Raw genomic sequence first — 17,500 nt, forward strand, 5'->3', positions numbered from 1 at the left:
TACGAAAAGAATAATGGCAACAACCATGGTGTAATAAAAAGTTTCCAGATAATATTTCTCTCTCTCTCTCATCTCTCTCTCTCACTCTCTCTCTCTCTCTCTCTCTCTCTCTCTCTATATATATATATATATATATATATATATATATATATATATATATATATATATAATATATATATGTATATATACATACAGTACAGATTTCTGGCTCGTGTGTTATATGTTCCCATAATTCCCATTTTCTTTTCACATGTACTCTTCCAGCTATTTTCCTTTTACTTCTTGCCGTGGTCTGGGACAAATGATATTTATTTATCATTACTCCCACTGCTACTTCACCTCACTCTTCTTGTCTGTTCCTTGACTTTTTACATCAGTGATTTCCAGGAGAGAAAGAAAGAAACATTCCGTTTACCTTGCTCGTATTTTCTGGTTGTTCAGTGAGTGGACCTTGACCATACTCGGGCCTATTGATTGACAGCTGACAAGATGCAGACGTTCGGAAGGTAATTGCTCGTAAAGGCTCTCTCTCTCTCTCTCTCTCTCTCTCTCTCTCTCTCTCTCTCTCTCTCTCTCTCTACAGGGCGTTAATGAATCTCACATCTTTTGAATGGGCCGTTATAGCAGAATATTTGGCCGGTGTTTATCCACGGTCATGGGAGTAACTGATGGTTATTTTTAATTCTGTTGCGTCCTTCAGGTGGGTAATTTATCTGGGGTTCATAGTTTACCTGAACCTTTCCCCACATTCATTTGCACCATGCTTTTTAATAATAATAGAATAATATATTAAATTTATTGATAATAATAATAATAATAATAATAATAATATATTATTATTATTATTATTATTATTATTATTATTATTATTATTATTATTATTATTATTATTATTATTATTATTATTATTAATATTGTCATTGTATATATTCTGGGGCAAGCCGAAACGGTCAGCAGTTTATAAATTCTAATTTATTGAGATATTATCATTTCCCAACTGACAAGTTCCCTTAAGTCGAAAAGATTTCTTGTAGTTATAAAATTGGCAAATGTCACTTGCTTCGTAATCAACCAGTTTTTACGAAATGGCAGTTCTAGCGAAGGGCGTGAAGTGTTTAAGCCCGTTTATTGTTAAGTAGCCATAGAACATTTAAAACTTGGTACAGCGGTTAGCGACTGGAATTTCGCATTCAAATTTGTCTATTAAGTAGCGACGCGAATGGAACTTCAGCATTAGTAACAGATCATTGGTTATTGATAGGACTTCTGTAGCGGAGCAGTGATTGTTACTGACAGGAATTGCAACGAGACAAAGTCATTTTCTGCTGTTATCGTTCTTATTGGGGAATAGGAAAGTCCTATGGAGAAATCTAAAAAGGTCTGAAAAAGGTGTATCGCGTCGAGTTAAAGATACAGGAATGTTACGATAGGATGCTTAGGATTTCTTTATTAGAATGGAAATGTAAAAGATAAATAATATGCATGTTAAACAGTACAGATCAATTATTTCTGATAAAATATAGCGTATTTATTTTAATTTTCGTTGGTGAAAATCCGTGCTATTTGACCATAGATTTTAACATGCGTCCCGAGTATGCAGGAGGCCTGATCACGCCTTGTTCAGTACCAGTGGTAATTATTGTGTAACAGCATTATCGAAAGACATTAAATGGTCCAGCGATGACGATTACAGACAGGTCTAAAAGACATTCTAAGGACTTAGAATAGCAGTAATCATAATTATCAACAGGAATTAACAGGTCGTAATGACATCAGGACTGATAAAACAGTGTCTATAAATAAACAGTTCCTCGTTGGACGAGTGGATTTCGCGCTCGGCTACCAATCCGATGGTCCGAAGTTCGATTCTCGCCTCGGTCAACGCGGAACTAGAGGAATTTATTTCTGGTGATAGAAATTCATTTCTCGATATAATGTGGTTCGGATCCCACAATAAGCTGTAGGTCTCGTTGCTACGTAACCAGTTGGATCTTAGCCTCGTAAAAATATCTAATCCTTCGGGGCAGCCCTAGGAGAACTGTTAATAAGCTCAGTGGTGTGGTAAAACTAAGATATTCTTAACTTATAAATAAACAGGAATTACGTTGTCTGACCGCGATTATCGAAAGGTATTGCATAGCAAAGCGATGATGATTACTGACGTGACTTGGTAATATCCAGAGGACCCGCAGAGTGGCCTAAGTGACGAGAATTACTGACGGGACATCAGTCATCTAAAAGCGTCCATTTTATGGGACTTCCAGTGCAGAAAGTCAAGTATATCTTCGTTGAGCTGATTAACAGCTCTCCTAGGGCTGGCCCGAAGGATTAGATATTTTTACGTGGCTAGGAATCCAATTGGTCACCTAGCAACGGGACCTACAGTTTATTATGGGATCCGAACTACATTATACCGAGAAATGAATTTCTATCACCGGAAATAAATTCCTCTGATTCCGCGTTGGCCGACCCGAGAATCGAACTTCGAACCACCGGATTGGTAGCCGAGCGCGAAAACCACTCGTCCAACTGGGAACTACTTCTATTGCAGAGTGACTATCAGAAGGACCATTAAAAGTATACTAAGTATACTAAGTATTTTTAAACGGCAGATAATTTTTCAAGAGGCTTGGGTTACGTATCTTAGACCGATTACATTTGCTGGACTTGTGACTAGCAAAGGATTTTTAAACAGGGGGTGACTATACATGATGGGGCTTGTATTATCTAAAATCAGTTGTAGAAATGTTGACTATCGTTGGACGAGTGGATTTCGCCCTCGGCTATCAATCCGGTGGTCCGAAGTTCGATTCTCGGCTCGGCCAACGCGGAACCAGAGAAATTTAGTTCTGGTGATAGAAGTAGGCATTACCCAAGGTTCTTGCAGCGTCCTTTCAGCCCCTAGCTGCATCCCCTTTCATTCCTATTAGTGTAGTACCTCCGTTCATATTCTTATTCTTCCATCTTAGTCCACCCTCCTCCTAATAATAATCATAGTTCAACTGCGATGTTTATCTTCTGTTTCACTTCTCAAAATGTTTTTACTGTCAATCTGCTTTTAACACTGAATGACGTCATAGGTCCCAGCGCTTGGCCGTTGCCTTAAAGGACTGTCAAATAGCGTTTCCAGTATTTATCGAATGGTCTTCGGTAGCCAAGCGGTAATAGGACTTGACGTAACCTAGCGATACTACTTATTGACAATCCTTGTCAGTAATGATAATTATCGAAAGCAACTGACAATGTAGTAAAAATGCCTATGAGGGGAAATCACGCCTTCGAAAAGTGATCATAGTAAGGAATTGATTAGCTGAGCTATGATGCCCATTAGCAGCAAACATGGACATCGGCGGAACTTTTCTCTCTCTCTCTCTCTCTCTCTCTCTCTCTCGCCCAGGTGCTGCCTCCTAGAACCTGTGCTGGAACGTCTTCCCCGGCTGTCATCCCGAACAAGACACTTCGTGGCCATGTGACGAGGAACTGGCAGCCAGTCGGGGTGGGGGTGGGGGGGGGGGGGGGGGGGGGGGGGGGGGTGGGGGGGGGGGGGGGTGGGGGGGGGGGGGGGGGGGGGGGGGGGGGGGGGGGGGGGGGGGGGGGGGGTGGGGGGGGGGGGAAGGGAGTGGCTTCTCTGGAACTGACCAGTCACCAAGACCTCTTTCTTTTTCTTTATTTGGATAGGTGCTGCTGGATGACCTGAATTTAATACAGTTTTCTCTTCTGAAGATGAATCATGGCGTTTCAGCGGTTCTCTCTCTCTCTCTCTCTCTCTCTCTCTCTCTCTCTTGAAATAACTTTATTCCCATTATCAACTTTCCTATCTAACCTTTTGACCTAAAATACTTCTTATCTATTTCTACAACTAGATCGGTTCCTTTCCCTTCCAATATTTTGGTATTATTCCTGGGTCTCGTATAATCGTAAGCGTCATCTATACCTTCTTTCCTATATTATGGATATTACTGCTTTTATGATGGTTTCTTCGTTGCTTCTTTTATAGTCGAATCATTTTCTAAGTAGCTCGTATCATTCAGTCCCATTTGTGTTATTACGCCTTATAGACCAAGTCACCTCTGCCCCCCCCCCCCCCCCCCCCCCCCCCCCCCCCCCCCCCCCCCCCCCTCTCTCTCTCTCTCTCTCTCTCTCTCTCTCTCTCTCTCTCTCTCTCTCTCTCTCTCTATCTATCTTTACATTATGTATATTCATATTTTTCATTTAATATTTCCTGCATATTTCCGATATTCTTACACATTTCACCGCCGCCCCCACCCCTCTATTTTTCTCAGGATGCGTCCTTCCACTTCTATTCTGACCTTTAATGCAGTTGTTCAAGTCTCTCTCTCTCTCTCTCTCTCTCTCTCTCTCTCTCTCTCTCTCTCTCTCTCTCGCGATCAGATGACCTCTCGGTCCCACACTACACGACTGTCATTAGAGCTCATTAATTACTTTATAATTGCCCATAATTTCTCTCCTTCTATGTCCTATCAAGAAAGCTTTACCGTCACGCTTTAGCCTCATCCTTCTTCTGCTTTCTTATTTAGAACGCGATTATAATTAAAAGTCTCTCTCTCTCTCTCTCTCTCTCTCTCTCTCTCTCTCTCTCTCTCTCTCTCTCATCAGCTCCATTATTAAAAGAACTTTAAATTTAGTTAAAAGTTTTTTTCCCGTTGAATAGAAATTTTACTTAGGCACCGAGTGACAGTCAGCTTGGATATCCTTTGACCGTAATTGGAGAGGATGGAAGACTTATTAATATTGTATCGGTCCTGTTCTTAAATGTAATAACAGTCCCTTTCATTTGTTGCCATGGAAACCACCTCAACTCACAGACGATAGCTCCCAGCAATGAATAATATCGAGATTTGCCTAATGAGTATTTTAACTTATAGATATCTCACCACAGACTTCGACAAGCATAAAGGATTAGGTATTTACTTATGAGTTATGCGTATGTTGTTTGCTCGTATTTGCTGTTATATTTTATGTGTTTTGTGTTGTTTGTCTGGACTTGCATATTTGTGTTAACGTGTATGTATGGCGTGCTCCATTGATCAAACGGTTCTCGTAAAATGCTTCGCTGTTCATGAAAATTCCTTCGATCGCTGCTGGTAAAGACCAGTGAATTTGTTGCATGAATACTAATGACATCTTTTTATGTCGTTCGTTTCTCTTCTTTCTCACTTGATATTAACTTGCGTTCAAATATCTTCCCCTGAAGTAGTAAGCCCTACATTGTTTTCTTTCCATATTTTTTTCCTTCAAGGCCATTATCGGTGGAGGGTATTTGGTTGCTTAACCAATTAGCCTTCACCTAAAATGGCACTACCTCTTTTATTTATACTTATTTTTTTACCTGGAAAAGCATCCACGCGTGGATAATGTGGTTAAGTGGTTATAGGATTATGGTTCCCATGTCGCCCGGGGGGTGGGGTGGGGTTCGATTCCCGTAGGAGGACGAGTGCTTTAAGCTTATTATGTAAAATCCCACTTTTTTTTTTTTTTAAGTAATGAACTAATTGATATGTAGATGGTCGACTGTACTAGGTCGCAGCGAGGCAAAAGGCATTCACATTAAAAGAAAAAAAAAAGACTTACTGAGAAACTGAAGGTTAACACCTTAAGTATCTTCCCGGCTCAGGAGAAAGGGCGTACGGGTTTGTACACACACACACACACACACACACACACACACACACACACACACACACACATATATATATATATGTATATATATATATATATATATATATATATATATATACATATATATATATTAGCCATATAATATGTATTTTTTCTTTATATGTATATTATATAATATTATATATAAATCATATATATATATATATATATATATATCTATATATGATGTATAGTATGTATATTATATATATATATATATATATATATATACTATATATATAGTATATATATAATATATATATATGTGTGTGTGTGTGTGTGTGTAGTATATATTATGTGTGCGTGCGCGTGCGTGTGTATGTATCTCTTCTCTGCAACACTTGCGTGATTGCATATGCTCACAATGCCTCATTTGTATTTTTTTCTTTTGCGGTCCATTTCCAATGATAAAATTGATTCCATTTCTTCTCCAGGAGGGATGGAGTAAGGATGGCTGGGGCACAGCCAGGGGGGCCGCACCCCATCCCGGAATTTCGCGACGCCGACCAGTACTGGGGGTCGAACAACGATCCTGGACACGAGATTATACGACCCAAGCCAAGAAGGTAAGTGCCCTCGCCTGTGTTGGCTGTGGTGACCAGAAAGGGAGGGAGGAATTTCATTGATGAGCTGGAAGCGGAAGTGGAATTTGGCCGGGTACCGGAAATGGCAGAGTAAGTTGACTGCTTCCGGGTTCCACTGGAAGGAGGGAAGATATCACTGGGGAGTCAAGCTTAGAGAGGAACTGGTTTTGGTACCAGGAAATGGGAGATACATTGTGATTTTACCGGGAGGTAAGATGTCGGATCTTTTTGTTACTTGGGAATGGAAGATGAATTTTATATGTTTGCCAGGATGTGCGAGTTATATCATTTCTGTTGTGAGGCGACGGATTATTATTATTATTATTATTATTATTATTATTATTATTATTATTATTATTATTATTATTATTATTATTCAGTAGATGAAACCTATTCATATGGAACAAGCCCACCAAAGGGGTCGATGACTTGAAACTCTTCTAGCTTCCAAAGAATATGGTGTTCATCATGAAGAAGTAAGAGGAAGTAAAGCGAAATACAGAAATAAGAGGTGCCACTTATTAAAAAAAGAAAAGAAGAATTGATAAATAGATAGATAAAGATGTAAATTGATGACGAATTGCGACTTGTTAATAAATGGTAGAGGTTTTTGCTGGTTACCAAGATAAGTGGAATAAATGGTTTTGGGCTATTCTGGAATGGTGGATGAATTTTACCTGGTTATCAGGAGGTATGAGATCAAATAACTGGTTATTTGGAAATGGAAGAAGAATCTTATCTGGTTAACAGGAAACAGGAGATAATGTGAGAGAAACTGACTTTGTTAACAGAACGGAATTGAGAACAGATATTAACTAGCAAGAGGAAATCATGAAGCTTTTGGTCACAAAGTTTTTTTTTTTGTTTGTTCTTTTGTTCTCAGGTATTGCTTTTGCACGTTAATTTCTTAAATAACATGAGTTCATGAAGTTTACCTAGTTCCAATATTGTTATCTCAAGTTGTTGCTTTTATTATTAATGTTGCCTTTTGTTTCGGAATAAATCTTCTGTCAAAATTGTACTTTTAATAGTGTTATAAAATCACTGGATGATGTGTCTATTATTTTCAACTATTCGTTCTTCTAGTAGGGAACTTTAATAAATTACTTGGTGAGAACATGAACAGCATTTAAATTGTGAACCGTCAAGCTGATGTATTTTTTAAAATTCTGACAAATAACGCAGTGTGCTCATAAAATAAAGAGAAAAGGTAGTGAATTTATGAAGTCACACAAATTGGGCATGTAACAATTAATGCGCTATGTATCACCTGTGTGATTTTTTACACTTACACTGCTTAATTTTGGCTTCCTTTACTTAGTGGGTTATTACATTTACTCATTGAAGTAAAGAAACAAATATAAAATATTTAGAAAAATGGATTTAGGATTGGAGGAGGAGGAGGAGGAGGAGGAGGAGGAGGAGGAGGAGTTTAGACGAGAGATAGGTAGGAGAATTCTAATCAATAATCAACAAAATAAACAAATAAATAAATAAATAAATAAATAGATTTTGAGTTGGAAAATCGTTCTGGTAATTAGCATTGCATCTTCACACTTTTTCGAAAAATATTTCAGGTAATTCGATAAGAACATCACCGAGGAGAAGTATCCACTTAGAATGTATTGACGTCATCCCCTTGAAAATAGGGATACGTCTTCCGCCTCCGCATTTTTTCTTTTTTCTTCTTTTTTTCTTCTTTCTTAAGCCATGTGTGCCCCGATAAGACATCTTTAGAGGGTGCTTAAGATTATCATGACATGAGCCTTTAGTGTCGGTTCTGCTGGTACACTCTGGCAAGTATGTAGGCACACGATTTACGTTTTGGGCTTCGTCCACCAATATTCCCGCTCGGTTACGTTCACTTTTGCAAAATTGAGCGCTTGGGCGAGGCCAGGCCAGGCCAGGCGAGAGGCGGATGCTCTCGGGAATCGAATGCAGGGGCGATAGTGCTGTAGTGTTGCCCTCTCGATCGTTCGGTATCTTCTTCTTCTTCTTCTTCTTCTTCTTCCAGGTCTTAAGTACTCGATCGTCTCTCTCTCTCTCTCTCTCTCTCTCTCTCTCTCTCTCTGTTGGTTGCATTTATTTCCTTTAAATATACATATGTATGTATATATATATATAACATATATTGAATTGATATATAAATGGATCACGGTTCGATGTGATAATTATTCATAACAAAAGGCTACGTGCTGTCAAACGCTCTAATTGGCTAACATGCGGTGGACGGGGTTCCATATCGATTCTAATTACGAAAGCACCGAGGTCGAGGGTGATTTGTAAGGTCAGAATCGATATGAACTTATAGCGTCTCTGTTGGCTGATTGGATAGCGTCACTGACTGTCCTGATTTCGTCCCCGTCCACTTGGGACAGTGGTTCGATCCCATGGGGGGACGAAATTATTATCAACTAAAAATTCCCCTTCGGTACATATATGAAAATATATCATTTGGGAGGTAAAGTGAATTTAGATATTAAAGGACATTTGTAGCTTGAATTGATATATAAATAAGGATCACGGTTCGATGTTGATAATTATTCATATACACACACACACACACACACACACACACACACACACATATATATATTATATATATATATATATATATATATATATATATATATATGCAAGTGTATATGTATATGTGTGCGTGCGTGTATCTTTTTAGTCTTCATGTATTTAATTTTCATTTTTATCAATTATGAATCTAGGTACCAGCTGACACCTTTCCATGGAAAAGCCCATTTGCATTAGTTAATAAACTACATGCATGAAGCGGTTTATTACGCCCTATTTCGCATTTTAAAACCCAAGAGTGTTTTTTTATAGTTCAAAAGCCAGAGTGAGCGCTTGAGTATTTGTAAGAGCTTCCTGCTGGTTATGAGCAGGCGCATCGTTCTGTGTCAGGTATCAGAGTTCATTTGCAACATTGCAGTGAATTTCTAATTTCCCCGACACCAGAAGCCACAAAGCTATTAGATTCCCTTAGGAAGGGAAAGGGTTGATGCCCCTCGATAGGAGGGGCTAATTTCCCTCCTCACACACACACACACACACACACACACACACACACACACACACACACATTCTCATTCTCATTCTCGCTCCCTTCCCCCCACCATTCTCGCCCGCTCTCATCCTCTGAAGTGATGGGAGTCGTTGACAAAGGGCAGGAAGTTGGTCTTCACCTCTGAGGTCCTTGTGGGGATAATAGAGCGTCGAACAAATGGCCTCTTAAATAATACCTGACCGTGAGTGTAAAAGGATTACGCTCCTGCAGGAGAGAAAGAGAGGGAGAGTCATTTGCACAGATATATGTTTAAATGTGTATATATGTATATATATATATATATATATATATATATATATATATATATATATATCGTCAACTGCTCTTTGCCACCTCGTTCTATTCATTTCTTTCTCTTTTAACCTTTATGTTTTTGAAGATAACTTATCACTTCACTTGCTTGTTTTATACTCGATCGTCCTTTTTTTTATTACTTCATCCCTTTGGTAAGATTTGCATCTCATTTGTGTCATTAAAGTATTGCATCTTGTTTACAATATACCGATTTCACCGGCGATCATCAAACCATGTACAGGTGTAATTGTGCAAATTTTTCTATAAGCGTTATTCCTATTTCAAAATATTTGTGCATTTTCTGTGCTGTGAAAATGTTGAATGACTGTCGGGAAACTTTCATTGTATTTGGTCATGTGTGGTGTACATCGATCATGAAGCACACAAGAGAAAATGTCATAACTATATTAACAATGCATTCAGAAGTTGTAAACCTGAATGGCATTTATTGTAGTTGGTCACAGAACTAGTTTTTTTTTTTTTTTACTGTTATTTGAACTGGTTTTGTGTGTGTGTGTATGTGTGTTCCTGTTATTTAGAATGTATTGTTGTTGTCAGTGTCATGACATCAGTTACTGATTGCAGTTTGGAGGCAAAGGGCCTATGGGTCCCTCTGTCAAAAATCATCAGTTTCATACCACTGAAAGTTATTGCAAGATATTTTCATAGTCCACGAAGAGTTGTGTACAAGAAGCCAGAAGCGCCGAGCTATGTATTTTGTGCAAAGAATAAGTGAAAAGAAAAGACTTATTTTTATTGTGAAAATGCAGGTGTGGTAACAAGAAAAGTCAGTTTTTTTCCAGCTTAAAAGGAATCATGCCGAACGATGGGAAACTACAGCAGATATAGAAGTTTTCCGCAAGCGTAGTAACTTTACTGTTTTTAAGTGTTACAAAATTTCCAAAATGTAGGGTGAATATTAATAGCTGTGAGTCTCTTCGAAGAGTTCTTTAATACATGTAGCCCGCTCCCCCCCCCCCCCCACCCTCCCCCCCCCCCCCCTCTCTCTCTCTCTCTCTCTCTCTCTCTCTCTCTCTCTCTCTCTCTCGTTTGAAAAAAATATCTCTAAAAGCGCATGACCTTGCAAACACCATTATTGTTCAAGAATGATTCTATTTGTTCTCGTTATGAGTGTCAGAGACTTCTTGGCACAAAAAAAAGAGGAAGAAGAAGAAAAAAGGAGAGTTGAAAATTTTTAACTGAATTGATGACAAAAGGTACCAAAACCAGTTACAGATGTGATACAAACTCCAAAACTTCAGTGTCTGGGACTTCCTCATGCGATATCGTTTATTTTTCGTCTTCATGTTTAAGTATTGAAGCAACTAACAAAGATTGCTGATATAAATTTTATTTCCCATAGGCATTTACCTTTTTAGTATTCCTTAAAAAATATAACTTTCTTCAAGAATGTAAGATACTATCAGGTATCATGTCACTTATAATTCTTTAAATTTTGATTAAACGTACAAAGCTGGAAATCATATCTGTAGGCTAATGGCCATTGGACCAAGAGGTAAAATCCAATGGTTAGTAAAGAAATTAAGTTGCTAGAAAAAAATACCTTCATTTTCTCTCTTGATGTCCCTGCATCGTAATTCACTGTTCGGATATAAGAAAACATTATTCGGACATAAAAGTTCTTTACATTTAGAGTGCCAGTTTAATAATTGATTTAAATGCGTTCCCAGCCTGTTTCGCCATCACCGGTTAATTAGACGTGAAATATCCTTGTATTATCCTTGATTTGCCTGGGGTCCCATTCACCCCACTGTCTCCGTTTAGTCTGATTGTTGATTGACTCATTGCTTAGGTTCTCTGATATACGTAAAGGCTCCGATTTGCCCAGAAGCCTCTTAGAATTTTGTATATTTTGTTCCGCCCTGGGAATTTATCCTCAAAAAATGAGTTTGCTCCTAGCTGGAATCATTAGAGTATTTTCTTCTTACATAGTAAATACGTATCTTAGGGTTGGTCACCCTTTCCACCTTCTTAGGGCAAAGTTATAATTGGGTTGAGTGTCTGTTGAGGTAGGTTAGGGCTTAACGTCGTTTAGAAAAATGGGATTCCTAATTGCATTTAAAATATAATTTCTTTCTAAGGTATAAGCGCTTCGTTTTTAGCCACCTACCCCGTCTCTCTCTCTCTCTCTCTCTCTCTCTCTCTCTCTCTCTCTCTCTGCTCTCTCTCTCTCTTTAAAATATAATTTCTTTCTAAGGTATAAGCGCTTCGTTTTTATCCACCTACCCCGTCTCTCTCTCTCTCTCTCTCTCTCTCTCTCTCTCTCTCTCCTCTCTCTCTAAAATATCTCCAAAAGCGTATGACCTTGCGAATACCAGTATTACATGACAGCAGTATTCAGTATGAGAGTAACGCCTTTATTTGTTAGGGAAAAATGGAGAATTGGATTGATAACAAGAATTATTATAGACACGATTGAAACCAGTCACAGTAGTCAGACATAAATTCTGAACATCAATGTTTGCAATTGCTTCATGCGATTTTTTTCTCTTCGTGTTGATACAGTGATGCAGCTAGCAGGAAGTACCCAATATGTATTGTGTACTCATGTGTTTGCATTGCAATAAATCTGGAGAAAAAAGATTACTTTTCTTCAAGAATCTTCAGGTTCTATAAGTTATCATGAAACTTGAAATCCTCTGAATTCTGACGAAAAGTACGCAACTGTAATTCTAATCTTTTTAGTTGAATCACCATGGGAAAAGAAGTAAAAATCAAATGCTTAGTAAAGAAATAACGATGATAGAAAAAAAAATTCATCATTATTTATATACATCAAACCAGTTTGTTGAGTTCAGGGGCGTAGAAAGAAGCTAAATGTACTACTTGCTTCTATTGCATGCTTTCATGCCACGAAGACATTGTTTTGTCGTATAAACTATATCATCGAGTGTCAGTTTAGCTCTGTTTTAGATCCTAGAACACATTATTTGGTCCTAAGAGTCCTTAATATTTACGAGGTCACGTGTTATCATTCCCTTCCTAAGGGTATTGATCGGAATTGCTTCTTTGCTTGCTTCGCCATCACCTTGTAAAAAAGATCTGAAATATCCTCGTATCATCCTTGATTTGCCTTGGATCCAGTTCGCTCCTCAGTATTCCATTTTGTGTGGATTATGTGTGGAATGATTGCCTCATGAATTCTCCATTATCCTAGGAAACGAGTTTGCTCTTTGCTAGATTCATAAAAGTATTTTCCTCCTACGTAGTCAACTCCCAGCGGAGTTCACTCATCTACCTTCAGGGAGCAGAGGCACATTATGATTGAGCGAATGTTGAGGTAGGTTAGGGCTTCTTAGGTATAAGTACTTCGTTTAGTTCTCTCTCTCTCTCTCTCTCTCTCTCTCTCTCTCTCGATCTATATATTATATATATATATATAATATATATATATTATATATGTATACATACATACATACATATATACACATATATGCATGTATATATATTATGTGTGCATATATATAATCTACAAGTATGTATACTTCTTCTTAATGTATCTTTGTCAGTCTGTAATTCCATATATCATTGTCTGTTGGCATTTTTAAATATTTTTTCATGGACTCTCTCTCTCTCTCTCTCTCTCTCTCTCTCTCTCTCTCTCTCTCTTTCTGTATGTATGTATGTGCGCGTGGATAAATCATCTTTTTTTTTCCTTGATGAATCCAGGAGTGCATACTTATTACCGGGGATTTAAGGGAGTTCCACAGCTACATCCAAAGTCATCTAATGTAATGGTACAAAATGTGGCGAGATACCAGTAGCCTTGATTGTCTTAGGTTGATTCAATTACAGATAAGCTTACTGATTATGACACTTGGCTTTTATGTGTTGTAGCTTCCTCGGAAAATGTGTATAGGTATTCTTCGTTCCACCGATGCTGACTGGCTGGCGACAGTAATGTTATATTGTATTTACACACACACACACTCACATATATATATATAATATTATATTAGATATAGTATATATATACCATAATATATAGTAAATATATGTATATAATGTATATATATATTATATATATATATATATATAGATCTATATATATATTAATACTATATATATATATATATATGATATTCATATATATATATATTATGTATATATATACTATATATGTAATTATGTTTAAATTGTGAAGAACATTATGATTATAAATTGATATGATAGGTAATTATGTTTAAATTGTGAAGAACATTATGATTATAAATTATTAATAGTTATTCTTCTGATTACTTGTAATGATGTCTTCGGTAATTCTGAACTGAATAATGTCGATTTTTTTTTTAAATACTGACATTGAATACCATTTTCTTGAAGGGGAAGAAGAAAACGTTCGAAAACTACAGTTTTCGTGAACGTTGCTGCAGTTTATTGGCTTTGTTATTTCCGTAATTATAGAAACGGGAGTGAAATCAAAGAATTGAAAATAAAATAGAGAAAGTAAAAGGCATATAATATAAAAGAACATAAGTATAAGAAAAAAATGACATGGAATGTAATATTTAAACACACACACACACACACATTTAAATGACTGGTAAAAATGTTCTGTTACAACAGAATTCCATCTGATTAAAGGAGCCCATAAAAACACCAAAATATAGAGAGAAAAATACTATGTTTCAGAGACCTCTTCAGGTAGATGAATGAGAAAAGTTACAGAACAGGTGGTATTTATACCAAGAGGTCCATCCACAGGTAAGCCAATTTAATCTCTGGGGAAGTGATTTTCCTGTAAATCCGATGTAAGATTGGTCACAGTCCAGGCATGGGATTTCGTAAACGCTTGTGTCGTTGGGGGATGTCTTTTGTTGGACGTTAATCAGGGATTTAGCCAAATCCCTGATTAACGTCCAACAAAAGACATCCTCCAACGACACAGGCATTTACGAAATCCCATGCCTGGACTGTGACCAATCCTACATCGGATTTACAGGAAAATCACTTCCCCAGAGATTAATACAACATAAACGGTCAGTGAGGTATGGACAACAGAACTCAGCTATTTTCAACCATATAATTGAACACAACCATAGAATAAACTGGAATTTGTCACATATAATTTATAGCAGCAACTGCCGGTACAAGTCAAATGATGGAATCGGCCTTGATTGAACAGAGGCAGGTAATGAACATCTCCAAAGGAGCATGGGATTCAGATATCATCGACAAGGTTTTCATTCAACTAACGCTTAAGAAGATTAAAGGAAGATTATCAGCGGGAGTGACCTTAATTGGCTTACCTGTGGATGAGCCTCTTGGTATAAATACCCTTTTTCTGTAACTTTTCTCATTTATCTACCTGAAGAGGGAGACAGCAGTCTCTGAAATATAGTATTTTTCTCTCTATATTTTGGTGTTTTTATGGGCTCCTTTAATTAGACTATCATATATATATATATATATATATATATATATATATATATATATATATATTATAATATATATATATATATATATATATATATATATTATAAACACCGAGATGAGATTCTGTCACTCAAATCTCCACTTAGATGCGAGACATCCTAATCCTGAGGATCTTCCCCCACCCAGCCTATTTCCTGCCTCCGCTCCTTTACAGCGGCGCACAAAGGAGGATAGTGTGGCATCCTTTGTCGAGCCTCTTCAATATGGATCCAGCTCCTTTCTTCCCTTTGAGCAGACGTGAGGGTATACCACGGGCCCTTCTTCTCTTCTCAAAGGGGTTAGGGAACTATGACCTCTCCCGTCGGAGGCTGGAGGATATGCTTTTGTATTCTAATTGAAAGGAATTGCGTGGTAGCACTCGTAGGGGCGATTCCTATTCAGAGAAGGAAGCTTTTACAAATCCTTTTCGTGTGGCTCGGCAGCATGCAGGCAGAAGGACCCACCATACGCCCAGATACGTCAGGTTATTGTCATTTCGGATGAGAGAGAGAGAGAGAGCAGACGAGAGAGAGAGAGAGAGAGAGGAAGAATTTGTTAGTTGTATTAGTAAATTTCCAGTTTGCCGAGTAAATCGACACTAAAAGAGTTGGATGTACAAATAAATTACTGCCTGTTGATAGTAATAACAGTTTCAAGTTTTCTGTGGAAATCTTCACAGAAAGATTTGAAAGGGCCATTCAGTTTTCTCTCAAACCTCTGTGACTGTGTGGATAGTGCCGTTTCATTTTTTTTTTTTTTGTCATGTTGTCTCATGTATCTAGATTGTGTATGTTACGGTTTGTTTTTTGTGTATTCCATGTATATGGCCCTGAGCTGAAATAAAGGATATTATTATTATTATTATTATTATTATTATTATTATTATTATTATTATTATTATTATTATTATTATTATTATAAAAACCTCAACATCTGAAGTTTAGAACAGAAATGGGGGACATAATTAACAAAACTCAGCAATAGAATTTTTAGGAAGACCTTAAGAGTAATAGGAAGAAAAAAATATTGTCATGGTCTATGTGCTTGGGTACCTTCCATTGATCGGCCTAGACATTCGAAAACTTGATTATTAAGACTTCTGGTGGTAGCAGTGTTACCGATGATAAGGCTCTTCATGTATATGATTGCCACAACTAAGATTAACATATTACCTTTTCATAATTTAGTTGAGAAGGGATTTCAACAGGCAGGGTGAAGTTATCCAGTGTTTAGTTTCAAAGCAAGGTATTTTTATTCACATTCTTTCCTCTTACGAGGCTGAATTTTTCCTTGCTTACTTTTTTGGTAAAAGCTGAAGGGTGGTTTTGATAATCGGTCAGATATCTCGGGAACTTAGTTCATGAATAACTGAAAACGATTGAGTAGTTTTTGCGTCTGGATTTTTTTTTCTTTTTTTTTTTTTTTTTTTTTTTTTTAGATGAGATGGGACCAGTTTCAGAGTAATCGGGAAGATTGGGACAGACCCTTTTGTTTGACATACAATACTTATTGTACCGTATTTTTTCGTTAAGGTTAATACTAATATGATGAAAGAGTATAAAGATGCAGTAACGTTGTATAACATCCGGATGCTAAGATCAAAGTACTTTACGTAGGTATTTATGGTGTTGAGAGAGAGAGAGAGAGAGAGAGAGAGAGAGAGAGAGAGAGAGAGAGAGAGAGAGAGGTGGGCTCCGGGTTGGAAAATGGCAATTCAAAACATGACGTGTAATAGCCGTAGACTATCGTTGTTACAAATAAATATACAGATACACAAAATCCAGTTATCAAAAAGATTTGACTTCTCTTTATTTCTGTGAGTACTTTATATGTGGTCTTTCTTCATGTGTATTTGTAGTTATTCGCTCAATTTTTATCTTTTCATGGGTAGTATGTGTTTATTGTGGCAGTATAATAATAATTATTATAATGCAGATTTATTTGATCTCACACACAAACACACACACATACATGACGTATATATATATATATATATATATATATATAATATATATATATATATATATATATATATATATATATATATATATATATGTATAATGAGAACGAGGCACAAGACAGAAATCGATGGAGACGACTCATTCGCAATGGCGACCCCATATAAAAATGGGTTTAAGCTAGGAAGAAGAAGATATATATATATATATATATATATATTATATCTATATATATATATATATATATATATATATATGTTTGAGGAATCCAAGGATATTATTCTGTAATCATTTGACTTAATGAGCACGAGAAAAGTCATACCACACATGTTATACTATAATGTATACAAATTAATCTATATTATTATTATTATAATTAAATGATATATAATATAATTTATATCTTATAATATATATATATATATATACTATATATATGAATGTCTTTTTCTGTGTACAGCAGTATATGA

The 17,500-nt window shown here is 36.8% G+C and overlaps 1 protein-coding gene across 5 annotated transcripts in view; it reads left to right on the forward strand.

Annotated features, from left to right (window-relative positions):
- LOC135195788 (ankyrin repeat and BTB/POZ domain-containing protein 3-A-like) overlaps positions 1-17,500 on the forward strand; it is a 463,838-nt gene that overhangs the window by 142,590 nt on the left and 303,748 nt on the right. For all 5 annotated transcript variants that reach the window (XM_064222263.1, XM_064222261.1, XM_064222262.1 and 2 more), the window contains one exon: positions 6,114-6,245. In XM_064222263.1, the coding sequence (XP_064078333.1) occupies positions 6,130-6,245 (116 nt within the window). In that variant the 5' untranslated portion in view covers positions 6,114-6,129. The remainder of the gene's footprint in view (positions 1-6,113; positions 6,246-17,500) is intronic.

This window comes from Macrobrachium nipponense, chromosome 16 (genome assembly GCF_015104395.2).
Source record: "Macrobrachium nipponense isolate FS-2020 chromosome 16, ASM1510439v2, whole genome shotgun sequence".
In the NCBI taxonomy this organism is placed as follows: domain Eukaryota; kingdom Metazoa; phylum Arthropoda; class Malacostraca; order Decapoda; family Palaemonidae; genus Macrobrachium; species Macrobrachium nipponense.